The sequence below is a fragment of the Equus quagga genome, chromosome 1, assembly GCF_021613505.1.
Source record: "Equus quagga isolate Etosha38 chromosome 1, UCLA_HA_Equagga_1.0, whole genome shotgun sequence".
Classification (NCBI taxonomy): Eukaryota; Metazoa; Chordata; class Mammalia; order Perissodactyla; family Equidae; genus Equus; species Equus quagga.
The window spans coordinates 100,109,122-100,126,036 of NC_060267.1; the positions used below are offsets into that span (position 1 = coordinate 100,109,122).

At 43.4% G+C, this 16,915-nt stretch overlaps 1 protein-coding gene across 1 annotated transcript in view; it reads right to left on the minus strand.

Moving 5' to 3' along the window:
- Positions 1–15,972, minus strand: part of RPN1 (ribophorin I) — a 22,499-nt gene extending 6,527 nt beyond the window's left edge. The window contains exons 1-6 of the mRNA XM_046683314.1: positions 15,661–15,972; positions 12,460–12,524; positions 7,248–7,554; positions 4,631–4,840; positions 3,571–3,763; positions 967–1,066 (exon numbers count right to left, since the gene is read on the minus strand). Of these exons, the coding sequence (XP_046539270.1) occupies positions 967–1,066; positions 3,571–3,763; positions 4,631–4,840; positions 7,248–7,554; positions 12,460–12,524; positions 15,661–15,927 (1,142 nt within the window). The 5' untranslated portion in view covers positions 15,928–15,972. The remainder of the gene's footprint in view (positions 1–966; positions 1,067–3,570; positions 3,764–4,630; positions 4,841–7,247; positions 7,555–12,459; positions 12,525–15,660) is intronic.
- Between the last annotated feature and the right edge of the window lie 943 nt (positions 15,973–16,915).

Below are 16,915 nucleotides of genomic sequence, written 5' to 3' on the forward strand. Positions count from 1 at the left end.
CCCGTACATAGTTGTATATTTTTAGTTGTGGGTCCTTCTAGTTGTGGCATGTGGGATGCCACCTCAGCATGGCTTGATGAGCAGTGCCATGTCCACACCTAGGATCCAAACTGGCGAAACTCTGGGCCACTAAAGCTGAGCACGCAAACTTAACCACTCAGCCATGAGGCCGGCCCCCAATCCTGTCATTTTTTGAGAGATCGCTTACTCTTCCAAATTCATTCCTTTCTGCTTAAATTGGCCACAGACAGCTCGTACTGGTTGTAACCACGGAACCCTAATACTCCATCTGAGACCCCTCCTCCCTTTCTGAATCTAGTCTGACGAACAGAGGATAACATGGAGCCATTGCTCCATTATTCTTCCTCTTTCTACTAACACAACACAAGGACTACCTGGCTGTCCTAACTTTGCATTTTTTTCCTGTTACAGATCATCCCACCATTACTCTGGCCTGCTAAGGCAACTCTGCATACTGCACCTGTCACACAAAGATACTGTGTTTGAGGAATATTTCATAAATGAATCTGTGCCTTCATCTGAGTCTTACTTATCTGTTTAAACTCCAGTCAGACTATCCCTACAGGCTTCTCAGTCAAAGCTCTGTATTTAAGCACATACTGTGTGCCCCTAGAACATAGCTTCTCTTTGAGGTATCAAGAGGGCACCATCCGGGGCCGGCCCGGTGGCGCAGCAGTTAGCTTCGCATATTCCGCTTTGACAGCCCAGGGTTCACTGGTTTAGATCCCAGGTGCAGACCTATGCACCGCTCATCAAGCCATGCTGTGGCAGGCATCCCACATAGAGAGTAGAGGAAGATGGGCACAGTTGTTAGCTCAGCAATAGTCTTCCTCAGCAAAAAGAAGATTGGGAGCAGATGTTAGCTCAGGGCTAATCTTCCTCAAAAAAAAAAAAGAGGGCACCACGAGAGAATGGGGAGCACTGGAAAGGAACAGTCACACTCACTTGGCCCCTTCAGGCAAGATGATCTTCACGGTCAGAGAATCTATCACTTGCTCATCAAACACGTGGTCCACAAACCTCATCTTCAGTGCATACTGGTCACCTGAAGGATCAAGCAAACAAATGCAGCGATGTGAAAACCCGAGAAAATGGGACAGGAGCGAGAGAGAAGTGAGGGGCGTGAATGCTCTCATCTTGTGCAGAGAGGAGTAAAGACATACTGTCTGAAGCTAATGGACAAAGAGACTGGAAGACAGCTGTGATGGCGGCAGCATGGTTTTTCAGTCTTCCCCAATTTCCACATAAAGACAAAGCAATTAGAATAAAACCAAAATCCCATGGATCATACTTACAACAAAACTAGGTATCAAGGGCTCCACAAACCCCAAAATACAAGGGGTAGGAGGCATAAAACACCAACAGCACAAGACCTGCAATTAGCATCTGTAAAGAAGCAAGAGGACAACTGACAGACCTGAAAACAGGGCCCCAAACAGAGTCCTACCCTGGCACAGCGGGCGAGTAAAACGGGCCCACAGAAGATCTGCAAGTACAAAGCAGTCTGGACCTGCTGAGAACTTTGAAAAGCTTGTCAGAGCTCCCCATCCACGACAGCATCCTCTACTGAGGAGACAGTGCCGGAGAAGAATCAAACTCAAGCACAACAGGGACAACAAAGCTACAGGAGCCCAGAGCCAGGGGAAGCTCAGAAAGCAAGCCACCGTGTTTTTACTACTACACTACAACAAGAGAACAGAGCAGTTGCAATACCTCCTCCTAAAAGTTCACATTGAAAATGAGCGACAGAAAAGCATACAGCTGCCCCTCACTCTTAGAATAAGTTACACGTTAAAAAGTTACCAAAAAGAGAACATCCCTAGAGAAAACAAAAGCATGCCAAAAAGACATGCTCATAAAACCAATCAAAACTGCTCCCACTATTTCAGAACGAGCTAAAGATAGGAAAATGACGCAAGTCACGAGAAAGCAAGATAAACCAGAATTAGAGAAATTCAGCAAAGTGACAGAGATCAGGAAAAAATTTAGAAATAAAAGAAAAAAATCATTTTAGAAATGAAGGCTAAGCTAGGAGTATGAGTGAATAAACACAACAGATAATGCCTTATGATAAATAGAAGGTGAAAAGCAGAAAAGTTTTAAATGAAGAAATGATTCAAGAGAAAGTGCCAAATACTGAAGACAGGCAAAGACTCAACAAGGAAATAAAAGGAGTCCCCAAAGGAGAAAACTTGCAAAAGGTTTGAAACTCTAAGTTGAAAGAGCATAATGCATGCCTAAGAACAGCCACTGCCAACCCATGTTCTAGTAAAAGTATTAGTCTTTAAAGAATGAATTCTTTTCTTTTTATCTAGATAAAAAGAACAAGTGAGGGGCCAGCCTGGTGGCATAGTAGTTAAGTCCACGTGCTCCACTTTGGTGCCCAGGATTCGTACGTTCAGATCCTGGGTGCAAACCTAGCACAACTGTTAAGCCACACTGTAGTGGCATCCCAAATAAAACAGAGGAAGACTGGCAACAAATGTTTCGTTCAGGGCTAATCTTCCTCACCAAAAAAAAGAAAAAAGAAAGAAAAAGAACAAGTGACTTATAAGGGGAAAAAATGAAGTTATCATCAGACTTGGACAGGAAAACTTCATGCCAAAAATGAAAAAAAAAGGAAGTGACATATTTAAGATATTCAAGAAAAGACGCGGAAGCCAAAGACTTTATATTCAACAAATGGCTTAAGCACAAAAGGCACAACCTGTTATCAACATGTAAGAACTCATTCCCACAAGCCCTTCTTAAGGAATCTACTAAACAATAAGCTTCAGATAATCAAAATGAGTAGAGACTGATGGTGGGCTGGTTCCATGGCCTAGTGGTTAAGTTCAGCATGCTCTGCTTCAGCAGCCTGAGTTCAGTCCCCAGGCACAGACCTACACCACTTGTTGGCGGCCATGCTGTGGGCGATCTGCATACAAAATAGAGGAAGATTGGCACAGATGTTAGCTCAGGGCGAAATCGTCCTCAGCAAAAGAGAAAGACTGATGGTGAGCATTAAATATATAGTTATCTGTAGAACTAAGTCTAAAGTCAGGGGCGGGCCCTGTGGCTGAGTGGTTAAGTTTGTGCACTCTGCTTCAGTGGCCCAGGGTTTTGCTGGTTTGGATCCTGGGCGTGGACATGGCACCGCTCATCAGGCCATGGTGAGGCGGTGTCCCACATGCCACAACCAGAAGGACCCACAACTAAAAATATACAACTATGTACCAGGGGGCTTTGGGGAGAAAAAAGGAAACATAAAATGTTTAAAAAAAAATAAAAGAATGTAAGCAGTTCCATCTTATAACTGAACTGGAGATACGACAAGGAGTTTTACTGCACTGTTTGAATTGATTACCACATGCATGTATTACTTTAACAACAGTAATTTGTACCCACCCATGAAAAGTTGTTCCTGGTACCTCCAGCCCTCCTAAGAATGACAAGAGAATACCCTCTCATCATCTAGAAGGACTGGCAATTGTGAAAAAAAAAACAACTAAAGGAAATTAAAGAAAAAGATGGTCTCTCTTTTGTACTCCCTTACTATTGAAGACTGACCCAAATTATAGAGGTATTCATAGCTTGGGAGGTTGTAGCCAACAATGTAATGGGTCTTCCACCCTCCAAAAAGAGGGAAGCGAGGCCGAATTTCCATCTCTACGGAGTCATCCAAAATAAGGAGGTGGCTGGTGGAAACATTGCCAATCTCATCCCGGTAATAAACATCCTGGGCGGCAGCAGGGAGGATGGTCTGCAAGAGAGTGGACATACCCTTCTAAAGATTCCAGAAAACTATTCAGAGGGAATAATCCTAAATACAGAAAAGACTTTCTGCACCAAGATCTTCCTCACAGTACTACTCAATTAAAAGAGTCCCCAAACTGTAAACATCCTAAAAAAGGTCTAACTCTTTCCCCAAGGCTTTAAAATTTCTAGATCTCATTTACTTCTCAAGCAAGGTTGGTAAGTATACAAATTCTTCACACAGTAAACAATAAAGACAATCATAAATACCTTTGCAACACTGAAGAGAATAAAATTTAAAAATAATTTGTAAGTTATTTTACAGGAAGGGAAACTAAACATGGAAGAAATTACACCAACTCACTAGGTGGTGGATAGGGTTATGGTAGGGCTTTCTCCACCTCATATTCTTTATCGTATCTGCCAAATCTGTAAGCGTATTTTGTCAATCGGGGAGAAAATGTACTACCTTTGTTCACATAGCAAACTCTTTCGTTATATGTAAGTACATAATACCTCATTTATAAGACAAAAAAGATATAAAACTGTATATGCAATATATCAAATGTTTTTTAAAAACAGCATCATAAAAAAAAAGAAAAGACACAAAAATGTCAGCAATACTAGTGTTTGGATGGTGATATTATGTTTTTCCTTTTTCTATTATTCAAATTTTCTTTTAAGAAACATGACCTACTTAGATAATATGGGGACTTTTTAAAGATTCCTTCTGTTGGTTTTAATCCTGTCACTCAACTACTCAAACATCAATCCATCCCAAACAACTGTCCATATTTACCTACTTTCAAAAAGCAAAAAGGCAGATATGATAAGGTCATAGTTTCTCCCAATGTCCAAGTTGAACACTCTGTACCTTAAAAGAACGGATGGAGGATATTCCACTGTCTGGCTGTCTCTGGTAATCATAGCGTGAAAAAGGCCCCTTAAGCACAGCCCCCGTGTGCTTCAAGTCCACATTTTCTTCCACAGCAATATTACCCCAGTGAGAGACCTCAATGACCCGGGTCATGCTGGTGATAGTCAGGAAAGGGCTATTGTTCTCATAATGTACTTTGAAAGTATCCTGGAGAGGAAGGAAACAAATAGTTCAAAGTTTTGGGGGCAGAAGAATCAACACGAGTTTAAATCAAATTGACTTGAGACAATCTATACATCAGCAACAGAATGGTTAAATTATGATGTATCTAATGTATGCAACATTTTTAAATGATACTTACTAAGAATTTTTAGTGACATATGGAAATAAATATTCATGATATACAGTCATGTGCCATCCAACGACATTTTGGTCAACAAAGAACTGCATATACAACTCTGGTCCAGTAAGATCAGTATCCTGTAGCCTAGGTGTGCAGAAGGCTGTCCCAGGCAGGTTTGTGTAAGCGCACTCTACGATGTTCACACAACACTGAAATTGCCTAACAATGCATGTCTCAGAACATATCCCCGTCGTTAAGCAATGCATGACTGTATTATTAATTGGAAAAATAGGATATATGAAATTGTTTTCAGTTCCAACATAAATATTTGTTTTAAAAACAAAAACTTCTATACTCTACTATCTTATAGCAACTACGTGAGAAAATGAAAAATAAAATCTGAAATGAAATACATGAGAATCAATACAGATAGAAAGCAGAATTACAGACTATTTCTACTTTCTCCCTGAAGTTTCTATTTTCCAAATTTCTAAAATAAGCTTTTTAAATTGCTTTTTAAAATAACTTTTATAGTTTTAAAATAAAATAAAATCTTAAACTGTAAAGAAAGAAAAGCTCTGACTAGCAAATATATATAAGATCTAAGGAAGACATGATCTCTAACTAACGAGCTAGCAAATAACCTCAAAACTGAGGGTGATAGATCGCATGACTGGATTCTTCTAATCAGGAGGACTTATCCGGAAAAGTTCACAGGAGAGAGACGTTTTTAGCTAACATTTACGGAGCTAACACGTATGTATGTGTCACTCTTTTATGAGTTTTCCTCTCTATCTGCCAAATAATCTCTCATGAGCATTTTATTAATTTAAAATGAAAAAGAGGGGCGAGCCCCATGGCCGAGTGGTTAAGTTTGCACACTCTGCTTCAGTGGCCCAGGGTTTTGACGGTTCAGATCTACAAAGAAGCACGTGACTGCGGGACTCCCTGCACCACACGCAACTACCCCAAGAGACACAGAGGGCCTCTCTTGCTCCCCAAACCCATGGGGCCACAGTATATACAGGGTGCTACTTTTTGAGAAATGGGAGAAAATGAATACATTTACTACAAGTAAACCAACAACTAATGTAAATGGTCACCAAGGAGAACAGAGGGAAGGGAGAAGTTGAAGAAAGAATTCTCTGAATATACCTTGTTACATAATTTTGACTTTGGAATTTTCATTCTTTTAATTCAAAAAATTAAATCAATAAAAAAAAATTCTTAAAAGTTGAAAATAACCCAAAATGAACAACCCTAACTGTATGTCAAACTGACATCTGAGAGACAGAGAAAACAATTATTTCAAGTGACATTAGAACAAACTATTTTGACTGTACATCCTTAGTGACATATGGTCTGAACACGCAGAGATGCAAAGAAATCATAAATGTTGGAAATATCCATGTTTTTTAGAGATGATCAAGTGAAATGACTATTTCTAAGATTTGCTTAAAATATTACAACAACTAAAAAGGAACAGCTGAAGCAAGCGTGCTAATATCTTCTTTGGGTTTTTTTGGTAAGGAAGATTAGCCAGGAGCTAACATCTGCTGCCAATCGTCCTCTTTTTTCGTTCCCAAAGCCCCCCATACGAAGTTGTATATCCCAGTTGCAGGTCCTTCTAGTTCTTCTATGTGGGACACAGCCTCAGCATGGCTTGATGAATGGTGCTAGGTCCGTGCCCAGGATGCGAACGGGCAAACCCCGGGCTGCCAAAACAGAGCGTGCAAACCCAACCACCACACCACCAGGTGGCCCCAAGGGCTAATATCTTGATAACCACTGAACCTAAGTGACAGGTGTCTGGGAGTTTATTATACTATTCTCTATACTTTTGCATATGTTTGAAATTTTCCCTAATAACAAAATCTTTTTTAAGCCTTAATTGCTCCCTCTATCTTTAAGGCCCAGCCCCAAGGCTCAGCAAGACAGCCAGCTTCACACACCCCCCGCAGCCACCCCAGCCACAATAGACAGCACACCCCATGTCTCCCATCTCTAGGCCTTCGTCCCGCTTATGGCCTCGGCCCAGGATGCCTTGTTTCCTTCTCCCCCAACTCCCACTCCAAGTCTCCAAATGTACTCTCTGTTTGCACTCCCAAAATGAGAACAGTGGACCCCCATGGAGTCATTTCACAGCAGGTCAAAAAACTGGGGGATGATCCTGGATTTCCACCCACCCTATCCAGGCCTATCAACTAGCAGTCACTCCAGAAGACACTCTCTGAAGTAGACAGGGTTGGGCTGGACTCCACATGAGCCTACCTGACTATAGGCAGGGACGTCTTTGAAAGGTCCGTAATCCAGGAGGTCCTCAGAGCGTGTGGGGTTCCCCAACTTGGTAAAGGTCTCCACATTTCGGGAGGCAAGCTTCACCCGCATCGTTTGCGTCTTCGTTGCATAGGGAGAGTAGAAATAATGGTTCCCCTCAAACACCACAAACTGTTTTTCAGATTGGGTGATCTGGGTTGGATACGGCTGAAGCACATGGGTATAGACTGTTTCCACAATGACCGAAATCTTGGCCCCCGGATCGAGAGCAACTGGGAGCTTGACTGTGAAGAATCTCCCACTGTAGGAAGAACGAGGCAAGGGAATTAAGAGAGATTAAGGACACCGAAAACATCACAGCAAGATTTTGTACCTTTAAGGGATCAACTTTAACCTATTAATTTAAGCCTTTTAAGATAAATATCTGGATGCTCATCTCAAGGTTGTTTATAACAGTAAAAGAGTATAAAACGACCTAAATGTCCAACAATAGGATAACAGTTAAAAACACTCCACAAGCTATCTATCTGAAATACTTCCATGTACAATGTAAAGAACAGAAATCAGTTTACAATTACACAGTATGATTCCATTTAAAAATATATACATAGGGGCCAGCACAGTGGCGCAGTGGTTAAGTGCACACGTTCCGCTTCAGCGGCCCAGGGTTCACTGGTTCGGATCCCAGGTGCAGACATGGCACCACTTGGCAAGCCATGCTGTGGTAGGCGTCCCACATATAAAGTGGAGGACGATGGGCACAGATGTTAGCTCAGGGCCAGTCTTCCTCGGCGAAAAGAGGAGGAGTGGCAGCAGTTAGCTCAGGGCTAATCTTCCTCAAAAGAAAAAAATATATATATACATATATATATATACACACACAAATGTATATGAAGAAAGCATTTCCATGAATGTTCCACACAACGTGGAACCATTTCAGGGTAGGAGGATAAGCTTCATTTTGCTGTTTTTTCCAACTCGTTTTATGATGAGCCTGTATAACTCTCACAATCAGAAAAAAAATAAAGCTACTAGCATTTTAAAGAAAAAGAGATGGCCTAGAGACTACTAGAATTCAGAGTATTAACTCAAAAATGAATCTGAGTTTTCTAAGCCAGCAGACCAATTTTTGGTAGACTCAAAAACCATTAGCAGAAGACAGAAGGCATTTTAACATGCTTCCATGGTAGTTATCCGCAAAGGTTAGAACACGGAACATTTTTCCTGATATGACCTTACAGAACTCTAAACTTAAATGTCTACATCAGTCACACCTTTCTACTTTGTATCACTACAAAGTGACACACTCTACTCTGAAGTACCTACGCAAAATAGAAGCCCTACAACTTCTCTAGTCTTAACCAATTCTTGGCTTCAAGCTCCAAATCTGCTTCTCATCAGTTCTGTCCTGAGCTCTAAATTCAAATTTTCCTATGTTCACTAGACAACTCCACTAACCACCCCACAGGCATTTCAACATATCTGATGTCCAGTAGTATTCACGATCCCAATTCCCTGTCTCTATTAACACTGCTACCATCTAAGCAACTCTAAACTAGAAAGCTCAGGCATGTTCTGCTGCCCCACACCATACCATCCTCAACATCTGGTTTATCTTGCCTTAGAATGTCTCTCCAATTCATCCCTTTCTGGCCATCCATTACCTCCTCCTCAATCCAAACCATCATCTCTTGCCTAGATTATTGCATCTCTTCCTAATTAATTTCCTCATCTCTATCTCTCTCCAGCCCATCAACACAATCTGATGGTGGCACTCCCATCTTAATTTTCATGTTAAATGTTCCCAACATAATTCAATCCTGCTCTGATGATTCACAAGACACTTCAGAACCATTCAGTGTTCCAGGGTCATCATTAGGAACATCAATTCTTACTGAAATGCAGAAGCACCAGCTAATGAAGGTTTCTGATTGATAAAACGCTGGACAGACAACACAGAGTTGACTAGACTGGTGTCTAAGAAGCAGACAAATTTTTCTTCCTATAGCTCTTCTCCTGCTGGACCTAATGGGAGAACATTTTGTGAAGGACCTAGGTTTGCTGGGTAAACTAAAGCAAGTATTCGTTTACTCAAACAGATTTATTGGGAAGCCAGTATGTGTCAGTTTCTGTGGCAGGAAGAAGTAATAAAGACAAATTTGCGTAATGTGTGTACTCATAGCTAGAAATAAATAAAATAGTATGTTGTTAAAAAAAGTTTTTAAATGTTCCCAAGTGACTACAGGGTGAAGTCCACACTCCTAGAATTGGTATACAGAACACCCCTTAGGGGCCAGCCCGGTGGCACAGCGGTTAAGTGTGCACGTTCCGCTTCGGCAGCCTGGGGTGAGCCGGTTCAGATCCCGGGTGCAGACATGGCACCACTTGGCAAGCCATGCTGTGGTAGGCGTCCCACATATAAAAAAAGTAGAGGAAGATGGGCACGGATGTTAGCGCACAGCCAGTCTTCCTCAGCAAAAAGAGGAGGATTGGCAGCAGATGTTAGCCCAGGGCTAATCTTCCTCAAAAAAAGGAGCACTCCTTAGACTGAACTCAGCCCTCCTTACACCACCTCTACCTTCCTCTGAACTCCAGCCACTCTGAAGGCCCAGTTAACGAAACACTCCCTGAAATGTGCAACTTCTGTATCTTTACAGATGTTTCTGCCTGGAATGCTTCTTCTCATTCGTTAGCCCTCTTTGTGATTATGTCAAAATTTACTGAGTACTATGTAGCAGGTTCTGTTCTAAGTACATTATATGTATTAATTTAGGAACTCTTAACCACGATCATATGAGGTAGACATTATTCTTTCACTGAGGAGGAAACTGAGGGGCAGTTTCCCAAGGACACACGGCCAGCAAGTAGTAAGAGAGACAGGATTCGAACCCGGGCAGTAAAGCTGCAAGGACCACATTCATAACAACTATGCCAACTCGCCTCTCCAAGAGATGTGCTGCAGGCGGTGAGCTGGAGCCAGTAAACACAGACAGGGTCCTCAAACAGCCTCAGAGGGAGAGGAGTCGCTTAAACATTTACAAGGGGGAGGGATTTTAACAGCAACTGTTTAAGGCTAACTCTCAGATGCGACATCTTCAGGGCCTCTTCAGGGTGAGATGCCCATTCCACGCAATCTGAGGCTATGATAGAAAAATTAAGGTAATCACCATGTATTACAATTTGGCTCCTCAAAGGATAATGTTTTTGTACATGAAATCAAAGCAACTCAAGGAGGATTAAGCATAAGACAATTATGAAGACCACACAGAAAATGCTTTGTGTGGGGGAAGAAAAGATTAAAAAGTAGAATCACACAGTAATTGAAACTCTGTAAAATATACCTGCAAGTGGACATGGTCCAGAACAAAAACATACAAGCTATCATGTTAGGGTTGTGGGACAAATAACTTGCTTAATGTTTCTGCTCAGTATTATATAGATATATTAATAAATTTAAAATTGATCCCATTTATACTCATACATAAAATTACATATGTGCAGGCATACGCAAAAAAGAAAATAGAGTTGTTTTAATAGCATATTCTCATTATTTTTAAAAATTTAAAAATGAATGAGAAAAAGTTTTCAAAACTCTGCCAAGCAGGGAGACCCAACTTAATGTTTTCTGAATCATATGGGGACTGACAGCTGTAACGCACGATGGCTTGCTGGTCAAGAACCAAATTTTTTATTTCTTTCTATGACAAACTACAGCATAAGCTAAAGCAGGATTTTTTTACCTTAGCACTACTGACATTTTGGGGTAGATAATTCTTTATTGAGAGGGGTACCTGTCCTGGACATCATAGGAAGTTTAACAGCATCCCTGGCCTCTACCCACCAGATGCCAATAGCACCCCCAGAGCTGTTAACTAAAAATGTCTCCAGATACTGCCACATGTCCTGGGAGGAAGTGGGGTGGGGCCAAAATAAAAATCACTAAAAAGCTGGAGTCAGCCCCGTGGCCGAGTGGTGGCCCAGGGTTTCACAAGTTCGGATCCTGGGTGTGGACATGGCACGGCTCATCAGGCCACACTGAGGCGGCATCCCACATGCCACAACTAGAAGGACCCACAACTAAAAAAATATTCAACCATGTACTGGGGGATTTGGAGAGAATAGAAAAAAAAAAAAAAAAAGACTGGCAACAGTTGTTAGCTCACATGCCAATCTAAAAAAGAAAAACAATCACTAAAGAGCTAAAAACATCTCTTCTCCCACATCACTCATTCAACAAATATCTCAGTGCCTAATACATACCATGCAAAATACTGTAACTGTTGAAGCTGGGTGATGGTATATATAGGGGTTCTTTATGCAATTCATCCTGCTTTTTGTGTATTTGAAAAATATCCCGGGGCTGGCCCCGTGGCCGAGTGCTTAAGTTCGCGGGCTCCGCTGCAGGCGGCCCAGTGTTTCGTTGGTTCGAATCCTGGGCGCGGACATGGCACTGCTCATCAAACCACGCTGAGGCAGCGTCCCACGTGCCACAACTAGAATGACCCACAACAAAGAATATACAACTATGTACTGGGGGGTTTTGGGGAGAAAATGAGAAAAAAAAAATTACCCTCTCTTTAAAAAAAAGAAAAAAGAAAAAGAAAAATATCCTTAATAAAGTGTTTTAAAATAACTAATAAGTGCCAGGCTCCATGCTAGGTGCTGAGGTTAGAGCAGGGAATAAGGTAAGCCTAAGCCCATCCCTCGTAGAGCTCAGTCTACCTCGTGCAAAGTATCACTTTCAATGCCCTGGAGCATCGAAAGGAGGTGAGGCAAGTGCAGGGAGAGCTGTCTGCCCCTTGGAAACAGGATGACGGCCAACCATAAATGGGAGGATATCTGCTGAGGCAAACAGCTTCGAGTTCTCACACACTGGTTCCCCATTTATTGTGTGGGGATCCCTATCCCCACAAAGATTAGAGAGCTGACCTGGTCTGGAAAATAACTACTTTCTTGTTGTAAAACAAACTGCCACTGTTAGAGGAATCTAGTTTCAGCATTAGTTATCAGCAAAGACATCATAAATGGATCTAGAATACATTACAGCCTGTTGCTTGCTACCACACACAACATTAATTCAAACAGCCTCTACTACACCAGGCACTCCCTAAGCAACTCTCCTGGCTTATGATTCCAACCCCGATAGGATAATCTATAACAAGAGGCAAGAGAGAGATACAGATACCCTGACTGTTCGTCATCTTACCTTTTACCCTTAATTTTGGTTTCTCGTACTTCAAGATTGTTCTCTTCCTCATCTTCTCCCTTCACCTATAAAAAGAAAAAGGTTATTCTTTTTTATGTCTTTTGGTCTCTAAATTTTGAGTCAACAATTAACCAAGTGTCTCAGAATGTCCACATTAAAGTATTCAAACTATCAGAACTTTTTTTTTTTTTAAGGATTGGCACCTGGGCTAACAACTGTTGCCAATCTTTTTTTTTTTTTCTCCGGCTTTATCTCCCCAAACCTCCCCCTGTACACAGTTGTATATCTTAGTTGCAGGACCTTCTAGTTGTGGGATGTGGGACGCCGCCTCAATGTGGCCTGACCAGCAGTGCCATGTCCATGCCCAGGATCCGAACCCTGGGCCGCCGCAGCGGAGCGTGCAAACTTAACCACTCGGCCACGGAGCCGGCCCCAAACTATCACAACTTTTTAAAGATTGAATTCTCGTTTCAGTAACAATTTTTTTTCATCTGAAACACAAGAACATTGTCAAAGACTGACTTTGGCACTGAATAAGCTATACAATAAGATCTATAAATACATGACATTTTCCTGAATGATCAAACACACATACAAATAGAAACTACACCTCCAAATATAAAGGCCTGAAAGGCTTCTTTCTGGATGCTTTCTCCTTCATTTACCTTCAAATACATACACGCATACAAAATAAATACCAATATTTATTGTTGTAGTAGAAAAGTCTCATGCATCACCAAAAGAGTCATAACTTTCACAAAAGTTAACCGCAGCAAAAGTCCTTGGGAAGGAGCCGATGGCCACTGCTTAGCACGCTCCCTTATTCTTAGCCTTCACTGCAACAGGATATGTAACCAGGAAAACGATGTCAACTCCAGCGAGCTGCAGGGTCTTTCGGAGAAAGAGCAGGCACCTCACACCATGAGACTGTGGAGCAGACTAAGGAAAAGACTTATACACACACCACTGATCTCTTTGCCAACCCAACCTCCACTAAACAACAAAAAAACTAAGACTACCTTTTAGGACTGAAGCACTGATTCCCAATAGGGTACACAAAGCTATAATGAGGAAGCCATTTTTAATGTTTCAAAAAGCCTAAAAGCAATAATACAATCATCCTCAGTACAGTTGTACATGCTAATAAAGATCAAGTTTCATTACTTTGACTAGAATAGTACCACAATGGGAACAGTGCAGTATCTGTTTCCATTCATACTTAGCACTGTCCAGTTACATGTTGATCTGTCATAATAAGAAATAATCATTATTACTTAATAAAAGATGAGAGAGGGGCCGGCCCAGTGGCGTAGTGGTTAAGTGCCTGCACTCCACGTCGGCAGCCTGCAGTTTCCAGGTCCGGATCCCAGGGTGGACTTACACATGGCTCATCAAGCCACGCTGCGGTGGTATGTAATAGGGGAAGACTGGCAGAGTTGTTAGCTCAGGGCCAATCTTCCTCGCAAAATATAAGTAAATAAAAGATTAGAGAGACAAGACGAGGAACAACTGGCTCCTTGTCAATAATCACCATCACCCCTTCCATCAGTTCCTAAAATTCTACATGTAGAGTTGAAAGTAATCCACTGAAAAAAATTCTAGCAACCTCACCACAGCCAAGTCAATTATTGGAAAACACCCATCTTCTCTGTTAAGTGTATCATCCAGTCACATCTCCCACTGAGACAGGGGAACAAAGGAGCACATATATCCAATTAACTCATCTCTCTCTTGGACTACAAAATAACAATGTCGAACACATCTGGGGATGCAACCGCAGGTCCTACACCCCAACACAACCCTACCTCACAGCGCTCTCGGCCAGAAGCCGCAACGTGGTACAGGGAAGAACACCAAGTGTGCAACAAGCTATCCTAAACCCTGACTCACTCATCACCCTAGAACCTCCCATAGGGGCCAAACAGCTTAACCTCCCAGACTACAGCCTCCTCACCTGCAGTAGAGCCTACACCTCAAAGGTTGTTATGAGGGTGAAATGAAGATGCACCTTAAAATATCTACAATACATGACACAGCAGACTTTCAATAAGAAAACAGTACAGTAACGCAGCATTCTCCAGCAAGCGGTAGCTTTTGTGGTGGTCTTGTGATGCTGTGGCAACCTCATTAAATCAGGACCAGCTTTTACAAAAGAATGGATTTAACATTCAAAGGCGGCAGCACAAATTTGAACGAAGCTTTAATCCATCTTTCCACAAACCTTTGAGCAAAACTGAACACTTTGTCATGGAAAAGACATGAAAGGGAACAGGAGTCATTTCAGAAGCATCATCTCTCTAAACCCGGCTCTACAGCTCCAGATTCGGTCAGAAAATAAGACGCGCCTAAGAGAAATATGACACTGTAATGACTATTCTCCTTTTAAAAATAAGTGGGTGATCATTTAATGGATGCTGTTTAATGAAAACAGTAATAAAAAGCAAACCTCTAGATGTGTATAATCCCTCTATTCCCAAAGCCAAGATTTTCTCTCCCTGGGAGTCGTCAGTGCTGACTCGCCAGGATAAGCGAATTTGCAAGCCACGCACTGCTCAAGCCTAAGAATGCCCGTAGCGGGAAGAAAAAACCGGACTTTAACTTTCTGCGTCTGTAAAGGGCTTATATTATTTGTATGATTTTTAAAACTAACTTTAAGAAGAGGGATAAAATTTTAACAGCGTTCATTAGCAACCTGAAGAAGGGTGTTATATTAACAATGGTTTCAAATGATTACAAACTTTAAAACACGGAACCCGCTACATTTCTGATGGTACTGGATGATGTCTAGAAAGAAGCACCTACAAAGGACTAAATACTGAACTAAAGGAATGAAATTCATTTCAATCCATTTATTCGTCCTCCAGTCGGGCTGCCGCGCTACGCGGTGGGAAACGAAGGGACGGCGTGGAGCCCGCCGGCGCCCCGCGAGGCCCTCGCGCAGGCGCGCCCCTCGTTTGCCGGCTGCCCCCGGCGCGGGGTCGGGCCCGCAGGCCGCAGCGGCTCGCCCAGAGGCCCCGCGAGCGGCGGCCCCGTTGCAGCAGGTGGGTGCTGACGTGGCCCCGAAGAGCCGCCGCCCGCGGACCCCGGCCTCCTCCGCCCGCCCACCGCGCCCCGGGCTCCACGTCCCCTCGGAGGCTGAGAGGGCGCGGCGCGGGCTCGGAGGACGGGCGCTCCCGGCGGCAGAGGCCTGCCCGCGCTCACCTGCACGCCGAGGTGCGCCAGCCGGGCCTCGAGCTCGGGCTCCAGGGCCAGAAGGAAGGAGGTGGCCCGGGGCGCGGAGCCGCCGCCCGGGTGCGCCAGGACCACCTCGGCCGTCACCTTGGCCAGGTGGCTGCTCAGATCCACCGTGCGCTTCACGTCCTCGTTGACCAACGGCGGTGCCTCCGGGGAGGCGCCGCCCGGCGCCGGGGCCCAGGCCCCGAGCAGCAAGAGCGGGAGCAGGAGCAGGTGGGCGGCGGACGCCTCCATGACCAGACCGAGCTGAGCCCCGGACCGCGCCTGAGCGCCGCCGCCGCCCCGCCTACGGCCACGGCGCAGCCGCTCATTGGGCCCGGCCTGGCGCCACAAGATGGCGGCGCCCAGGGAGGGGGAAGGACCCCGTCTCCAGGGAAACGGGCGGCCATCGGGCGCCTGATGGCACGCGCCTTCATCTACCTAATTCTTCTAGGACTACAATAGTTCTCCCTTACCAGGGTTTCACTTTGTGCGGTGTCAGTTACCCACAGTCAGTCGCCGCCTGAAAATATTAAATGGAAAACACGAGAAATAAACAATTCATAAGTTTTAAATTGCCCGCCTGTTCTCAGTTGCGTGGTGCAGTCTCACTCCGTCCAGTTGTCCCACCCTAGCCTTGAAACATTCCTTTGTCCATGCTGTAGACGTTCTCTGCTGTTAGTCACTTAGTAGCCCTCTGGGTTATCAGATGACTATTGTGGCACTGCAGTGCTTGTGTTCAAGTAACCCTCACTTTACTTAAGAATGGCCCCAAAACGCAAGAGTAGCGATGCTGGCAATTCGGATATGCCAAAGAGACGCCGTAAAGTGCTTCCTTTAAGTGAAAAGGTGAAAGTTCTGGACTTAATAAGGAAAGGAAAAAAATCGTATGCTGAGGTTGCTAAAATCTACAGTAAGAATGAATCTTCTATCCGTGAAATTGTGAAAAAGGAAAAAGAAATTCGTGCCAGTTTTGCTGTTGCACCTCAAACTGCAAAATTTACAGCCACAGTGTGTGATAAGTGCTTAGTTAAGATGGAAAAGGCATTAAGTTTGTGGGTGGAAGATATGAACAGAAAATGTGTTCCAATTCATGGCAACATGTTGCGCCAGAAAGCATTGAGCCTATACAAAGACTTCAGCAATTCTAAAAAGAGTGACACCAAGCCATTTACTGCAAGTAAGGGATGGTTACACAGATTCAGGAATAGGTTTGGACTGAAAAATATAAAAATTACTGGAG